Genomic DNA, 16,981 nt, shown 5'->3' with positions numbered 1-16,981 from the left:
GCTCTCTATGCTTGCTCATGGCCTTGCCTTTTTGCTTTTCCCCATTAAGCATTATACATTTTAGATCTTATTTATTCTCTCACCTCCATGAAATTATCAACCAGGGGCAGGGCTTTCTTTCACTGTTGTAGGCATAGTCATACTAAAATAATCACTGAAAACATGTAGCCCTCCAACCCCCACTCCCCGACTCTAACCAAGACTCCTTATTGAAATTACACAAAGTCACACAAAGTTCTGGGGTTGAAAATAAAAGGCAAAGACCACTGTGTGTTAGTTTGTCAACATGTAATGCCCTGGGTTTATTTTGTGAGAATTCTATCACAATGTTTCCAGGTGGGATTAAAAACCTTAAGGATAACGTATGCCATTGGACTGGGCATTCAGACTTCGGCACTGACAAAGCACTAGTAGTAGTCTGCTAAGTACCGTTCTCTTCACAGAAGAGAGGTCAAATATTTCCAAAGGAAGGCACCCGATATTTGTGGTTCTGGCCTCGCAGCCTTCTGGAGAATCTTAAAAGGAAAAAAGCTGGCTGGCTGTTTTACAAACCGGAATGACGATACACGGACAGCAATTACCGCATTCTTCTCCCCTATAGCCTTTCTGTAAGAACAAGTAAAGAATGAAGTCTTTAAACGATTCCACAATAAAAAAGTACATCTTTTTGTGCTAAAAAAAGGGCAAGACAACATAAACTCCAGTTGTAAGGACTCCATTTGCGTACTTGATTTAACACTTTTTGGTGTGGAAGGAAATGGGACGACTGGGCTGTTTGCAGGGCAGCAACATAACATTAGTGCTTTAAGTACCAGGGCCGCCCAGACTTACAGGCGGGCGGGGACGGGAGGACTCAAGAGACTTCATTTCAGCTTGTTGCGCGTCCTAATGCTAGTAGACCAGGGAGATCCCCACTGAACAGCACATTCCCCGTTTTAAAAAACTGATGCCTTTTTTTTTTTTTGTAAAATTCTGTATGTATGTCACCATTTTTTTTTCACATGATACACAGAAAACTCAAGGACCCAGAGGGAACCAAGTTATGTTATACCATTTACAAAATACCAAGGAGTCCACAGCTACCTAACACATTTACTACAGCACAGGAACCAATGAGGGTACAGTGTACAAAACCTGTAAACACGGCACAATAAATAGAGACAGCAGGTTCCGCACCATGCACATGATGTGATGACACCAGCTACACAATCTCACAGCTCACACTCTTGTTGCAGTTATTCCCCCCCACCCCCCGCCCCCAAGTGCAAAGCATCACAAATGAACAGTTCTGTATTCAAGTAACATATATACAAGGGTATTACAAATATGCAGTACTATACAGATAATTGCTGTATTCTTAATTTACAGATGTTGATTTTTTTCCTATTAACAATAAGAAAAGAAAAGTTGAAGCATGAGAGATGCGCAGTGCTGCCGAGTCCCCACAGCTGCCATGGAAACGCATGTGTGCACTCCATCCTCCCCTGCGTTCCGACGCCTCTGATGCATAGCACCTGACCATGTCCCCAGGTTGCAGTCCTGATCCCAGGAAGCTACGTCACCTCCATTGCTACTGTGTTGTCTGCTATGTTGTTCAGTGCTGGCTTTTCTGACTCATGATTTTCCCTGTTGGGACAAGAGCTCAGTTACTGAACCGTCTTAAACAGACCAAGCAAGTCGGCTTTCCTTAAAGCCTTAGTTACCGTGACGATGGGAAGAAACCTGACGTATGGGGCAATGGAACAAAGATGAGTATACATTTTTATATTTATGAAAAACAGGCAAGCAGAAATCGGGCCAATTAGCTGTCAACAGTCAATCCCATGCCAACTGTACTGCCAAGATCAAGTGACCCTGAGACCACCCACTCACTTAAATATCCCAACTTCCCGAGCTCTGAACGGTACAGCTGTCTTCCACACCCACCTTTTCTTCTTAAATTTATTTATGTGCTTAGTGTGTATGTGCGCGTACATGTGTGCTCATGACTTCTGGTGGCCCAGGACCCTTCTTTTATCATTGTTTTGATGTGTGCATGTGTGCTCCCGGAGGCCAGAGGTGGATGACGGCACCTTTGCTCTATCACTCCTCACCTTATGTTTTGAAATAGGGTTTCTCACTAACCTGCAGAGCACAGCGTTGGCTGTGCTGGTGAGGAACTTTAGGGACCTGCCTATCCCATCCCCGACAACATAGGGGATACACTACTCAACACTGCATGCAGCTGCTACTGCTGCTGTTTCATTTACTCATTTATTTTTGCTTTTTGAGACAGGGTTTCTCCATGTAGCCTTAGCTGTCCTTTGTAGACCAGGCTATCCTGGAACTCACAGAGATCTGCCTGCCTCTGTTTCCCAGAGTACTGGGATTACAGGGGTGTGTCACCACGCCCACTGCCCTAGCCTAACCTACATGTGGGTTCTAAGGATGTGAACTCAGCTGTTCATGCTGTGTTGGCAAGCACTGAGTCATCTTCCCAGGCCCTGAACCCCTTTTTAAACCTTTATATAATCATGTTGTGTATGTCAGAGGACAACTTGCAGAATTTGGTTTTCTTCTTCCCCAAGTGGATACAATGGAATCACTCAGGTTGTCAGGCTCGATGGCAAGTCCATTATGTCAGGACTTTAAATCTGGGTCCTACCGAAGGTCACTAAATGAGACAGACACAGGACTAGTAATCAGAGCACTGGGTTCTAGAGGCACCCCTGTAAAGTCCACTGGCTTGTGGAATCTGTTTCCTGCTTTAGATACAGGGCTGTGAGAAGTCCACATACTATAAACGTTCCTGTATCTGTACAGTTGTACAGCAATGAAGACATGATTGGTGGTGGTGGAAGAGGGAAAGGACAGCCCACTGACCAGCCGAGAACAGACCACCCATACATTACTAGTACTGAGCAGATACATGCAGACAGGGACCCGTGGGTGTGCAAAGTAAAGGCTACCAATAAGCTACTAAAAGCTGCTCTTCTCCAACCACTCTTGGCTCAAGAAGTCTTGATGTTGGTCTAACACAAGCCGCCTGTGAGGCCTGCCCGCTCTCCTGTTTCTGCTGGGCTTCTGAGCGCCGAGGAAACCCGAGCTACTTGTTAACCACTAAACACAATCTCCCAACTCCTGTCTCTGCTCTGCCCACTCCAACTTCTGATGCCCCCTTTCCTCACCTGGTAGACTGGACAATATCTGATGCTTTAATATCAACCTAGAATGCTCCCATCTACTGCCTGTACTATTTTAACACTTGCTTCCATACTTTAAGCTTATTTCTTGCTAATCTGAATAATGCAGGTCTTTGTTTCTTTTTCTCTTAGTACTTTATAGTAACAAAATTTTAATTATAATTAACACAGAGTTAAATTAACCATTAATTATAGTTAAAATAGAGCCTTAACAAAAATGCTAAACTATTCATTGAAATTCCAGGTGAGCGAGAAAACAATGGCTTGATCAAATGTTACCAGGCCTGGACATCATTTCCACTATTAAGCGTAACTAGAAGCTTAGCGAAGGAATGTTCACCAATTCTACTCCCACAGTAAGTCACAGAGCTCCCTCCACCTGGAGCTGGAGAAGAGTGACAGCGTCCTAAGTTACAGAGCGATAGAGACAGAGATAGGTAGGTAGATAGGTAGGTAGATAGATGGGTAGGTAGGTAGGTAGGTAGATAGATAGATAATAGATAGATGATAGATAGATAGATAGATAGATAGATAGATAGATAGATAGATAAGATAGGTAGACAGGCAGGCAGGCAGGCACACCCATATCACAGAAGCAACCTTGACTCCCTCAGTGAGTGCACTGACTCATTCTCAAGACAGAACTGAACTTAACAAACACTGAGTTCAACATCCTTCTGCTCAATTCTTGGATTCACGAGGGTTCTTATCTATTTTCAATACATAGAAGGAAAAGAAGAAAAAGCTCAGGAGGACAGACACTTGAGAAGGCTGAAGGTAGGTAGGTACTTGACATCCAAACATTTCAAGGTCAGAATAGCTAACTACTCACCGTGGAGCTGAGTCTACAGAGGACGATGAGGGGACCTTGGAGACTTGACAGTTTGCTGCGGCAGCCAGCTTTAAGGCAGATGACGGAACAGCACTTAAAGTCCTAGGTATATGTCGTGCATTTATTGGGGCGATAGAGTTTACAGAGGGGACTGATGAAGGTACAGTTAATCGAATGTTGTTCCCAAACAGAACCTGAGTTGTTGCAGCATTGGCAGCAGTTACTTGATGACTCAGCGCACTGTGGGAACCTGCAGTCTGTGTAGTACTTGAAGGCTGTAGCAAAGCTGAACCTGCTGTCGCTGGACTCGTGTGCACAAGCGCTGTTGGTGTCGTGCTGCTGAGGTGTAAGCCCTTGTATACTCCTGGGGAGAGAAGAAAGAACATCAACACTGTGTGTTTCGTGGCCGTACCACCATGTGTACAGATATGTATGCACGCACAACAAGCGGGCTGTGCAGGTGTCTGCCCTCACCTGAGGCTGGAAGGACGCCATTCACCCCAATCCCGAGCACCACATCATCCTTCATCTTGAATCCCATCAGCTGTTCTGATGTCATCAAAGCAGAAGCAGCAAATTGTGCACTAGCAGAATCCAGAGTCTTAGAAACAAAACCCTGAAAGGAAAGCACAGAAGAAAAGCCATCAGCGCAACGGCTTTGGTATACAGGTATACCAGCATCGGCCTCAACAGCCTAAGTAGCAAACCACTGAAAGCTCAGTCTGTCTCATAGGCATCAGGTTGAAAAGTTAACTAACTTAAAGATTTATACATTTTGATCTTCCTATGATAATGCAGAAGATATACAGAGCAATATCAAAATAAGCCTATAGTACAGAATGCAACAACATCAAAAAGTTCCAGTTGAAAGGTTAGAAATAGTTCACTGCTGGACAAATCTATTAAAGCAAATATGTAAGTGTCTTTCATTTAACTTCTACATACCTAGTCTCTCTCTTCCCCCTTCCCACCCTCGATGCTCACACCCACCCACTACACACCCAAAGGCATCTTTGAGTAGTAAGACAAACATTCCTTAATAAAAGAAAAAGGAAATAAGATATATCATAATTTAATTAAAAGACCTCTTGAATCTTCAAAAATGAAATTTCCTTTAGGATGCTTAGAAGACTCAATTCTCAGCCCTTTAGCCCCAAAGTTATCTATACGGCAAATATTTCCCTTGCTTTAAGAACAGAAACAGGTTGTTTTGGTTTAATTCTGAACTGGAGTGCCAGCGGCATGGGGCTCTACACTGGGGACAGACCAGGGGTCAGAGCGCAGCAACTCTACAGCTAAGGGAACTACATGCTTAGGTTACTCTGTACAACAGGCAGCAGAGGGAACAGCGTCCACACTCACCTGGAATGCTCTTTCTAAACCCTGTATATTCAGGCCGAAGCCACTTTCCTGCTGGTTAGGTGCCAGGCTCTATGATAGCACCTGGTAATTAGCGATGCACTCTGGCGGGAAGCAATGAGGGATAATCATAAGACACACGAGCCCTCACCTGTGGCGCGGCGGTGGCCGAGTTACTATTTGCTTGCTGCTGCTGTTGCGTTTGCGCAAGCTGCTGCTGCTGCATGAGTGCCAGTTGCTGCTGGTGCTGCTGGTATTGTTCGGCTGTAAATGCTGGACATAGAACAAGGAGACCATTCACAAAGATGTGCGGACACCGTACAACAGTAAAAAACCTAGCATAAGCAAAAGATGACTTTGTGCAAAGTTGAAGCCTTTGGACAGACATGATCCTGCTAGAGACCACCTCTGGAGGAAAACCACAGCATTTTCGGCCACATTTAACAAAAGTGACTTCAACTTAGAGAAAACAAGAAAATGAAACTTCCCGAATTGAACATAGGACACTATGACTTTCTAAAGCTGTGACACTGTGCTGGACAGCACACAAAGTGCTCTTGGCCTCTCAGTCCACAGGCTTGGAGATGCACTCTGCACTGAGCTGAGGGGACCCTGGAAACCAGTGTCCGGTCCTCATTTGTCCAGCTCGCCATGGCAAGGCCCGGGCCTTCCCGTGTACAAACACTAAGTCTACAGAGCTCCTTATTTTAGTCATTACAAAGCTTTCCTCTACATAAAGGGTAAATCTGATAGTTTATTACTTAAACAAGAGAACTCATCTTTCAAGTTTAACAGGAAGAAAAAGAAGCTCCAACGTTACGGTTAATGAGTTTTCCCCACCCAGTTAACCCACCTGGACAAAATCCAGTCAATAAGAACGGAGTTATGCTGATTACTGTACACAGTGAGGTCTGAGGAAAGACACTGTGTTATGCTACTTATGTGTGTCTATGGAGAGCTCAGGTCTAAAAAAGACAAACAAAAAAATGTTCATTTATTACCCCCAAAGTGTGTGCAACTTTAAAAAGGAAACCTGTTTCTTTATTCTTTTCCTTTTGCCAGTTTAAAAAAAAAGGGGGGGAGGGGGAGAGAGGAGAGAAAACAAATGACATCACAAACACCTGACTGCAAAGGCTTCATAAAGAAACCATTTTTGTCTGAGTAGGAGTTACTGAAAGTTAAAAACAAAAACAAAACAAAAAAACAAAACAAAACAAAACAAAACCCAAAAAACAGTTTCACACATATCCCCAGGTACCAGGGCACCTATTGCTTATCCAAGTCCCTTGGGCTCAAGTCCACCATTTTCAAACATGCCCACCCAATCTGTTATGAATTATTATTTCAGTTGGAATACCATCATCTGTTTTCTGATTTTCACCAGAAAAATATCTGGAGAGGAGGAACCTTTACTACTCTCCAGGATCCTGGTTGTGCCTGGTCCCAGCAGACAACAATAGGTAACACTTGTACCATGTTCTTAATGCACTCAGAAACCATGGGCCATACTCAAGAAAGCCCTGTTCGTCTACAAGCATCTGTACACAGTCCTGAAAGGAATTATGTTCATGGGCCATATGGGCAAAGAAGTACTTCCTCATTGGAAAATACTCCTACGGATTCTCTTATTTTGTGTGTCATAGCTCCATTTAATTGGTATCTCACTCATAGCAAGTTTTTCCTACCATTTGTAATCAAACTCATAGGGAGACTTACTAACATGAGGATGTTCCCTAAATACTGACAAATGTAATTTCCTGTCATGAACACAGGACATGTAACAGAAGTGAGAGGGGACAAAACCATGAAAAACCTACAAAAACAAAGGCTTCCCAGAAAGGAGGTTCATAGTTGGCATAATAATTATTTCCATAAAAACAGCTGCTTAAGCTTTAAGATACTTAACTTATATATTTTTTATAATTTAATCTGATACTTTAATTATCAGATATTTTTTACCAATGTGTTTGAAAGTTATACTTCAACGTCCTAAGAAGCAAGTGTGCTGCCTTAGCCTTTACTTTTTCAGTAGGGAATATTCAGTAATTTTAAAAAAAAAAAGTATTTCTAGAAGGCCAGGTCATTACACACTTAGAAAAATAATAACTCAGCATTTACTCAAGGCCCCTTCCACGAGTAAAAGCAAACAGGATGCTCATAGACAGCAATGCCTTTACCTGCAGAGTCTTTGGTGTATCTTTGATGATGTTTTAGTTAAACACTTAGTGATAATTAACTGGGACTCAACTTGGAATCAGCTTTCAAATACTTTGCCTTAGTTAAATCAAGTCCTTCCCCCAGTTGCTGCGGATGGCTCAACCTCATGTTTAATTATCTGTGTCCCGTCAACGCAGGTGCACAGAGAAGGGTACAAGGCGTGAGCCACAGCCAGTAACTCCGCACTGCAGCTCACTGCCTCCTTGATGATGCTATTCTGTTTAGAGTCCAGTTGTAGAATTTGGTCTGGATGTTTCTGGTAAATGATGTGTAATTGACAGAGCAGCAGACAGGCTGGCAGTGGAGTGGTGAAGCCCATCACAGTCTTCCACAGTGTGTGCTGCTTTTTGTGGGTCAGTGTCTCCATTTAAATGTGACAAGGATTAAACTAGGTACTGCCAATGTCCTCCTGGCTCCCTCTCAGAAAAAAAATTCCAATCCAAAAGGATGTGAATTTGTATGAAGATAAGGTGGTTAACTGCGGATAACTAAAGTGTGAATTGAGCTGGGCGTGGTGGCGCATGACTTTAATCCCAGCACTTGGGAGGCAGAAGCAGGTGGACCCCTGTGAGTTCGAGGCCAGCCTGGTCTAGAAAGTGAGTTCAGCACAGCCAGGGCTACATAGAGAAACCCTGTTTCGAAAAAAAACAAACAAAGTGTGAACTGGATTTTATGTTCTTATCCAGGTCTAAGGCCCCACAGGCACAGCGCTGTAGCTGCTGCAGCAAACTCGCTGAGCTACTCACTGAGGTCCGGGTGGGAAGGGACACAGACAGCAGCAGGAAATGAACTGTCTCAAAATGCAGTCTAGGTTAAAGGCATTTGTACCTCATTAAAAACAAACAAAAGCCACAAATTTGTTTTAAAATACACCCTCGAATCAGAAGTTTCTTATTCTAATGGGCAGTATCACAAGTAATTAAAACAAAAGCTGGGGATATCGGCTCAGTAGCAGAACATTTTCCCAGCGCACAGGAGACCCTAGATCCAATCCCCAAGCACCCAACAAACCAACCAACCCTCGCAGGATAACTGTAAAGAGAAATGGTTTAGTCACTACAGTAGGATCCCTCTTTTAAGGAACTGAAACCAAAGGGGTTCCCAAGCCCTTATCAGCTACCACAAAACCCAACTTGAAAACCAAGGTGTGTTGCAATTCAATTGATGGCAAGCTGTGTCAGATCTAGGTGTGCCTGGCTGTGACTTCAATGTGACATTCCATTAGCTCCGTGCTACTCTGGCCGTGACTGCCCTTGCAATGTTTACATACAGCTAGCTGCACCTCATGCAGGTGCCATGGGACAAGTTGCCTTCCAGAAAAGACTCTAGATTAGAAAGTCTCCGAATAAAGCTCAGGGACCCACAGACTTACAAATGTAACAATAACCGGTGCGTAAGGCTACAGTCCTTCCTATGCACAGATTAAGCCAAGCACACTAATTCTAACCACAGTTGTTCTTCATGAAAGTAAAGCAGATTGTTACAGATGGTGTGAGCTTAGAAAAACAACTTACAGTGATGCTGATTCCAATTTCATTGCAAGTTATGACTTTAAGTACTAGGCACATCATTGTGGTAGGAGTTTTAGGCTTTCTGAATCACCTACACACTCACTCATACCCCCTTTCTCCTATCTTGTCTGCGCGTATGCTTGTGTCTCTCTTGCTCTCTGAGACAGAGAGCGTGTGCATGTGTGTACCAGGAAGAGAAAGAATAACTTGTGGGAATTGATTCCCTCCTTCCATCATGTGGGTTCTAGGGACGGCAGGCTGGGCAGTAAGTAGCCTTTACCTTGTAATAGAGTCTCATCTATCTATGGTAATTTGATATCCATCCACTTTCAAATGTACAAAACAGATGCTTAACTAACGAGCATACACTGAAAAGGAGCTAGTAGACTAATAAAAGCCTAGAAAACTATGTGGAGACAGTCCAAATGATCATTAAAAGGAACAACTTATCCCTAAGTAGATTGAGCCCTAGAAATTTAAAATCCCTATCACTAAGTCTTTCCAAGTTCGCTCTTCTGTTACACACAGCAAAGAGGATGCAGCATCCACTGACAGCTCCCTGACGGTTACCCAACACTCTACTCAGGACACCCTCTATGGTTGCACAGGCTGAGATGGCCAAGATTGGAGGGCAAGCAAAAAGGACCTGGGGCAGTGAGAACAAGCTATCAGCTGGGCACTCCTCAAGGGAACTAGGGGACTCCTGGTACCCTCATTTGGAATTTTCTGTTCATGAATGTAGGAAAGGAGCCTGCTGGGTGCTGTGCATCACTGTAAGTATCAATTTCTATTATCTGAATCAGTAACCGCACAATCAAAAAGTGGCTAAATTTGAAGCCAGGTGTTTGGCCTAAGCTGCAGGTAAGTATTCAGGGACTGCGGATCAGCACAGCTAAACTGTAGCTGCACTTGCTTTTGGAGAGGATGTGGAGGGACATTCACGAGACCCTCACAGACCTTGGCTGCCTCTGGAGGATTTGTTCTTTTAGAAGTGTGCTTCGACTCTCATGGAACACGTAAACAGCTACATTTTCCTTTTTTGTCTTCAGGAGCTGTTTAGCTGGCCTCACTTATGTTAAATGTACACATGACATAATTTACATAGCCACAGAGAGAGCATCAATCTCATGAATATGCACAAGCTTGAAAGCAGAGTCACCGTGTGGTGGCTGTTGGCATTTATGCTCTAGGTATGCAGGAAAATAAACATGGCATTTTAAAAAGGCCTGTTGTCAAACAGTGGTTAGGAAGGGAAGGTACATAAGCACAAAAGGTCTGTCAGCTGACTTCTGCTAATGTTTACTAATGATGTCTGAGAAACAAATCAGGAAAGTTCTCAACTGACACAGACACGTCCATGTAAGTCTCACCAGCACACCACATGACATAAAATGACAGTAACGGAATCTGGAGGTCTGCCATGCACATCAGTGTCTCCACTTTGGGAGTGACACAATATGGGTTGATAACATGCTTATTTTCTCCATAAAGTCTCAAAAAATGTATACATCTTAAGAATATTTTTGGGAACCTATGATGAGTTTATACTATTAAATTCCCACATTTGTGATTATTTAAGCTGTTAAGGACTATACATGGCAGAAAAAGGCACTAAAATTAGTGGAATTTACAATCAGTTAAGCCCTACAAACTACAAATTTTCCAATTGATTCTGAAGTTTGGTCAGATTCACAGAATCTCACTCAATATCAGTCTCTCTCACTCTCAAATTAGTTTATGGTGCATTTTCTGAAGGCCTTTGAAGATGACAGCAAATTCTCATGCTTACAAAATACTTTAATTGTAACCTAAATAGATAATTAGGGAAGTAATCCTCTTTTTAAAAATCTGTATTAAAAATCACCCTAAAAGAGCTTTAACGACATGATTTTAAAAGTATTTTAAGAGCTGGAGAGATGGCTTAGCGGTTAAGAGCACTGGCTGCTCTTTCAGAGGTCTTGCGTTCAATTCCCAGAAACCACATGGCGGCTTGCAACCATCTATTTTGTGATCTGATGCCCCGTTATGACCTGCAGATGTACATGCAGGCAGAGCACTGTATACATAATAATAAATAAATAAATCTTAAAAAAAAAAGAAAGTATTTTAAACATAAGCCAGCCGTGGTGGCACATGCCTTTAATCCCAGCACTCAGGAGGCAGAGCCAGGAAGATCTCTGTGAGTTTGAGGCCAGCCTGGTCTAAAATGCAGTTTCAAGACAGCTAGAACTATACAGTGAAACCTTATCTCAAAAAACAAAACAAAACAAGAAACTCCCCAAACCCCCAAATTCATTTAATGTTATTGTGTTTGTGCATCTGTGTGCCCACCCACGGGTATGGAGTGTAGAGGGGGTGCCTGTGCATCCTGTCCCGGGCAAGCTGCGGCCTGGTGCCGAGCGCATTTACCAGCTGAGCCATCCTCGAAATGAGTTTTTATAATGCAGACAACCCTGATAGTGTGAACTCGAATGATTTAAAAAAGAAAGTCAAAGGGTAATGTACTATTTTCAGCCATTTTAGTCACATCGCACAATAAAGTAGCTATTATCTAAAAATGTTTCCAAAATATTAAAATTTCAGTTTCCCTTGTATTTATTCTGAATGACTTTGTCAGCATACATTTTATTTATTTATTTATTTATTTATTTATTTATTTATTTAGGTTTTTTGAGACAGGGTCTCTCTGTGTAGCCTTGACTGTCCTGGACTCGATTTTGTAGACCAGGCTGGCCTCGAACTCATAGCGATCCACCTGCTTCTGCCTTTGAGTGCTGGGATTAAAGGCGTGTGCCGCCATGCCTGGCACCAGCATGCATTTTATGTGTAAGTACTGACCTCTAAATTTACGCAGACCAGATTAGGTGTTCAACATACCACTAACAACTTGGGTCCGTTTTATTTTCTTATTCCTTACAAATTAAACTTTTGAGTCTTGTGGTTCATGGGCTGCCTCAAGGTAAAAAATTAAATACATAGTAACATATCATCTCTTTTTGGGTGTGGTTAAGGAAAACATACACACAAACTCACACGGCAAAAATACCATTAAGCAGAATTCAAAAAAATTCTTAAGGCATCTAACCGTGGGTATAACACACCCCATCCTCAACAAGATGGATGACCCCACCCTGGTACAGCAACGGCGGTTACAAATGAACGTACCACAGTGTGCCGAGCCACTGCTACTTTTACTCTGCGTGGAGGTACTGCATGTGTGGGTCCCAGGCTGTGCTGTTCCTGTTCGATTTATACTCCTATGTAATTTCCTACTGCAGAGTTCATCACTATCACTGTCATGTAGAGATGGTGTCCGAGGCCTAAAGTGCCGCCATCTACATGATTTGATATCGACTAGTATCTGACTGAGGTCTTTAGAGGAAGATCTGTCCGAGGTATTGGTTTCTGAGGTATTGGCAAACTGATTGACTGGAGAAGGTTGTGGTGAGGAAAGCATGTCCAAATCCAGGTGGTGAAACACACTGTCGTAGTCTGAATGGGCTCTGTCCAGCAAGACCCTGCACAAGGAGCAGACAGTAGAGATTACATCAAGCACTTCCCCTTTCTTCCACGAGAACCCCAAAGCTTAGTGAAAGTATGCTGAATATTTAAAAACTACAGCAGCATTTGGCTTTTACTCTGCATGTGCATGCCACAGGATGACACAGCATGCATGCAGAGGACAATTCTCAAGAGTTCGTCCTCTCCTGCTACCTACCATGTGATTCCAGGATGTCACCTTGGTGGCAAATGCCTCTTCTCACTGAGCCAATTTGCTGGCTCTGGTTCTTTTAGTCTCAAATCTCAATGTTGGATAAAAGTTCTTTTTTTTTGTTTTCAAATGGTCTTTCAATCAAAAATCTATTGTGTGCCTTGCAGTTCCTTCTCTCGGTGCATGAGGTACTCTATTTCAGACCCGACGGTGTACCCTGAGAAACCGAGGCTACGAGCACAGAACTTAAGCAGTCTATGCAGGAGTTAAGGTGTGGGTTTCCTCAACGTTCAGTGGCCGTTTTGTAGTTTCCTGAAGCAACCCTGAATGTGCATGTGCACATTTACGACTCTGCCCTGTGATAACTCAGTGTGGGGAGACAGGAACCCACGTGAGGACCACCTGAACTACGCAGTGGGCGAAGCCGCATGTGGAGAAGCCAGTTAATAAGCACAGTAAGCTGCAGTCTCTCCGTCTGTTCACAAGGAGGGCCTCAGTGTAAACACTGATTGCACTGTCTAAAAGCATGCGGTGCAAGGAAGTTAGAAGTGTGTTGTTACCTTCCACCGCGCCCAACCCGTCTTCGTGCAAATCCAAGACACCTCTGGGGTACAGTGAGCGTTGTTAAGCAGTATCGATACCGCACATCTCCCAGGCCTCCATCTTTAGGGCTAGTCCAGGGCCAGTTGCCAGTTTGGTCTAAGTGAGGCTAAAAAAAAAAAAAAACGATCCAAATTATTTTTTTTGGTTAGTTTGTTTGTCACTTATTGATAATAAAGAAAGTCTGACACTTACAGCATAGTACTGACAGCCTGCTTTCCGACGGAAAGCAAAAGGGCCGTCAGGGTCATTCTCTTCCTCAGCTTCTGAAGAGCCAGACAAAACCTTGAAATAAAGCAAGGAGAGGTCAAACACGTGGGTTCCTACATTCCTCTTCTGGATGCAGAGAGCTGGTCTTCTGTTTACCTGGGACAGAGGCTCATCATCTGAGCTGGGGAAGTCGTACTGGTTTAAGTCTTTAGCACTGAAGACTGGCAGTGCAGCAGGACTCGGCTGCTGAGGAGTGGCAGCAGACGGTGGTAAGACTTTGGGCTTCTTTTCATATTTTCTCTTCGGCCGAATAAGATCAGCCTTATCTTGCTGCAATACAGACACGAATCAGTTACATGCCAGAAGCCATGCTCTACAATTTGTAGCTTCTGTTAATAATGTTAATTATTAGCTGGGGAGCCAAGTGCTTAAACTATTATGAAAGGCGTGGTTTCCTCTCTGGCGGCCCTCCCACCATCAGAGGCTCTCTGCAAAACAAAACATTTGCTTAAAAGGCCTTTCAAATGTATGTGTGCCTTCAAAAGCTACAGGGTATCAGATCTCTGGGGCTGGAATTATAGGTAGCTATAAGCCATCTGATGTAGGTGCTGGCCACTCAACCCAGGCCCTTTGCCACAGCAGTGACCGCTATTCACTGCTCACCTAGTTCTCCAGCCTGACAACAAAGATGTTTAAATGAAAAAAATAAAAAATAAAAAATGTTCAAGTCCATTATTACTGTCTTAATTTGGAGGAATTCAAGTTAAACAAGATGCAAGTGCATGCATGGCTCATGTTTCTGGAACATACCGAATGAAAATAATGTGGTTTAATTAGAATTGGAGTTAAATACAGTAAGATTTCTGAAGTGATCTGTAAGGCCACACATTTCAGATCAGTGGACAACAGACTTCAATATTAAAGTGAGAGGAAAAAAAAACTATTAAATTTTTTTGTGCATATGTAATACTAGAAATTATATGAATAAAGTAATATTTTGGAAGCCAGGCTTGGTGGTGCAGGCATTTAATTCCAGCAATCCAGGAGGCAGAGGCAGGTGGATCTCTGTGAGTTCAAGGACTGCCTGGTATGCAAAGTGAGTCCAGGTCAGTCAGGGATGCGCGCGCGCGCGCGCGCGCGCACACACACACACACACACACACACACACACACACACACACACAGGAGAGCATGACCTTTAACTTTTTATTTTATTTATTTTTTGAGCAGGGGTGGGTGGATGGGTGGTAGTGTTTCACTATGTAGGCCAGGCTGTCTCAAACTCAGAGATCTGCTAGGCTTGGACTGTGCTAGGATTAGCAGGTACCATTTGTGATTATCAAAATGAGTAATTCCATTCATCTGAGTAACACCCAACACTTTAAGTTAAATGTGTTTGAAGTGTTTCTGGCATTGCTCTAAATGACAGGGAAAAAGTCTAGGCTGCAGAAACCATTGTTCCGAATGATATGATAAATTATACATTCAAGTTTGAAGGTCTATGTCACCAAATTAAAAAAACTGCAGAAACACAATGTTAAACAAAGCAGGTGAAATGACAAAATGAATAGTATTAAGCTACGTCCTAAACTGAAATGGAATAGTAAATTTAAATTAAATGAAACACGCTAAGTCAAATGTATATAAAAACTTTCCCTCCTGAGGCCCATTTTTCAAAAAGGCACACTGACTGCCCTTTTAAGAAATCTCGTTGGGTTTCCCCTAATTTTATTCTTCACAAATTGTGGGTCATCCAGTCAAGTGCTAACTTGTGACACTACTTCCACTTCTACAGCACCACTATGTCACCAACTGTTAGCATGATCCTGGGTCAACTCTGCCCACTCACACACAGATGTGTAACAGAACTCCACGTTCTCTGCACGCCTCCACACTACCAACCACATCAACATTTCACAGCCCTCTCAGCAAACCCTTTCTAATCACACAGAACAAAGCCTTCCCTCGAAGGGAAGCAAAAGTAGAAATGAAGATTGTCATGACAAGCTCGCTGCTCTGGTGTCCAGCACAGCCTGCGGGAGAGTTTATGATCTTCCCTGTTTACCAGATGCTGCTGTTAAAAAGCTTTAATCACCTTATTGACTTTGAACTCCTTCACGTCCATGACGTCCTGGTGTTTGTACTGACTGCTGTTAGAGATGGGGATGATGGGGATGGCGTAAGCAGGCTTCACTGGCTGTCTCTGCGCCATTACCTCAGACATGATCTCTCCACTGTAGTCACCTAAATTATACCTGCAATGACAAAAAGGAAACTTACAGCTGTACAGAGTATAATGAGCTGCTCCCATAAACACTGTGCAATGGTCTACTGCCACCTCCTGTTGTAGGTGGGATAACGTCACGTAAGAGCTACTTCTCTTCTGAGACATGTATCCTAGGCTGGCTTTCTTTTTTTATATATTTTATTAATTTATTTAAATTACATCTCAGCTGTTACCCTGTCCCTTGTATCTTCCCACCTAGGCTGGCTTGCAATGAGCTGTGCACTCAATGGTGACCTTGAATGCATATGGGTGGTCTGCCTGCATGTGCACTTTGCACACGTGTGTGCCTTGACCATGAGGCCGGAGAGAAGACTGGATCTCCTGGAACTAAACTGGCAGAAGGTTGGGAGATGTCATATAGGTGCTGGGACTCCAATCCAGATCCTTTGAAAGAGCATCCTCTTCCTCACCTTGAACTCCTGGTCCTATCTCTACCGCGTGCTATAGGCATGAGGCATGATACCTGGCTCATCTGGTGCCAGGGCTCAAATTCAGAGTCGCATGCCTGACAGACAAGCTCTCTACTGATGGAGCTACATCCTGAGCCTTGTAGCCTTATCTTGGCACACAGTGACTGGGGGGAGGGAGCCCCTCACCCCCCAAGGCTGAAATGCCTCAAGTAGTACCAAGGAACATCCTGCCAATTAGGGCTGTCTGTGCTACAAAACTATTTTTTTTTCCTGAAAGAACCACAAGAAATTTAAATGATTGATTGATTGATTGATTGATTGATTGATTTATGTGTGTATGTGGGGAGGAAAGTGGGATCTGAGAAACAGGGCCCTGAGATCTGGAGCTTTCATTCTACCTCTCCAAGTGGTCATTTGAGTGTTAAAATTTATGTGCATCTCATACTGGGGTTTAGCTCAGTAAAATGCTTGCCTAGAGTGTGCAAGGCCCTGGGTTTCATCGCTAGTACTAACCCTCACCCCAACCCACAAAACCCCCCAAACAACCAGTATTCAACACACACAGTGTCACTCTGCCTCACACAGCCACAAACACAACTCAAAAAGAACAAAAGAATGTTTCAAAAGAAAACACCAGATGTTGGTGAACCTATCTACTTTT

General features: G+C 43.3%; 1 protein-coding gene across 4 annotated transcripts in view; it reads right to left on the bottom strand.

Moving 5' to 3' along the window:
• Positions 1–273: 273 nt before the first annotated feature.
• EPC1 (enhancer of polycomb homolog 1) overlaps positions 274–16,981 on the bottom strand; it is an 83,227-nt gene continuing 66,519 nt past the window's right edge. For all 4 annotated transcript variants that reach the window (XM_084781956.1, XM_084781955.1, XM_084781957.1 and 1 more), the window contains exons 6-14: positions 15,719–15,878; positions 13,780–13,953; positions 13,609–13,698; positions 13,374–13,522; positions 12,267–12,619; positions 5,525–5,646; positions 4,489–4,630; positions 4,015–4,378; positions 274–1,626 (exon numbers count right to left, since the gene is read on the bottom strand). In XM_084781956.1, coding sequence (XP_084638082.1) covers positions 1,554–1,626; positions 4,015–4,378; positions 4,489–4,630; positions 5,525–5,646; positions 12,267–12,619; positions 13,374–13,522; positions 13,609–13,698; positions 13,780–13,953; positions 15,719–15,878 — 1,627 coding nt within the window. In that variant the 3' untranslated portion in view covers positions 274–1,553. The remainder of the gene's footprint in view (positions 1,627–4,014; positions 4,379–4,488; positions 4,631–5,524; positions 5,647–12,266; positions 12,620–13,373; positions 13,523–13,608; positions 13,699–13,779; positions 13,954–15,718; positions 15,879–16,981) is intronic.

Source organism: Acomys minous, assembly GCF_964271855.1.
Source record: "Acomys minous genome assembly, chromosome: 5".
Classification (NCBI taxonomy): domain Eukaryota; kingdom Metazoa; phylum Chordata; class Mammalia; order Rodentia; family Muridae; genus Acomys; species Acomys minous.
Note: the sequence above shows the minus strand (reverse complement) of the source record. Positions and strands in the feature narration are given on the sequence as shown.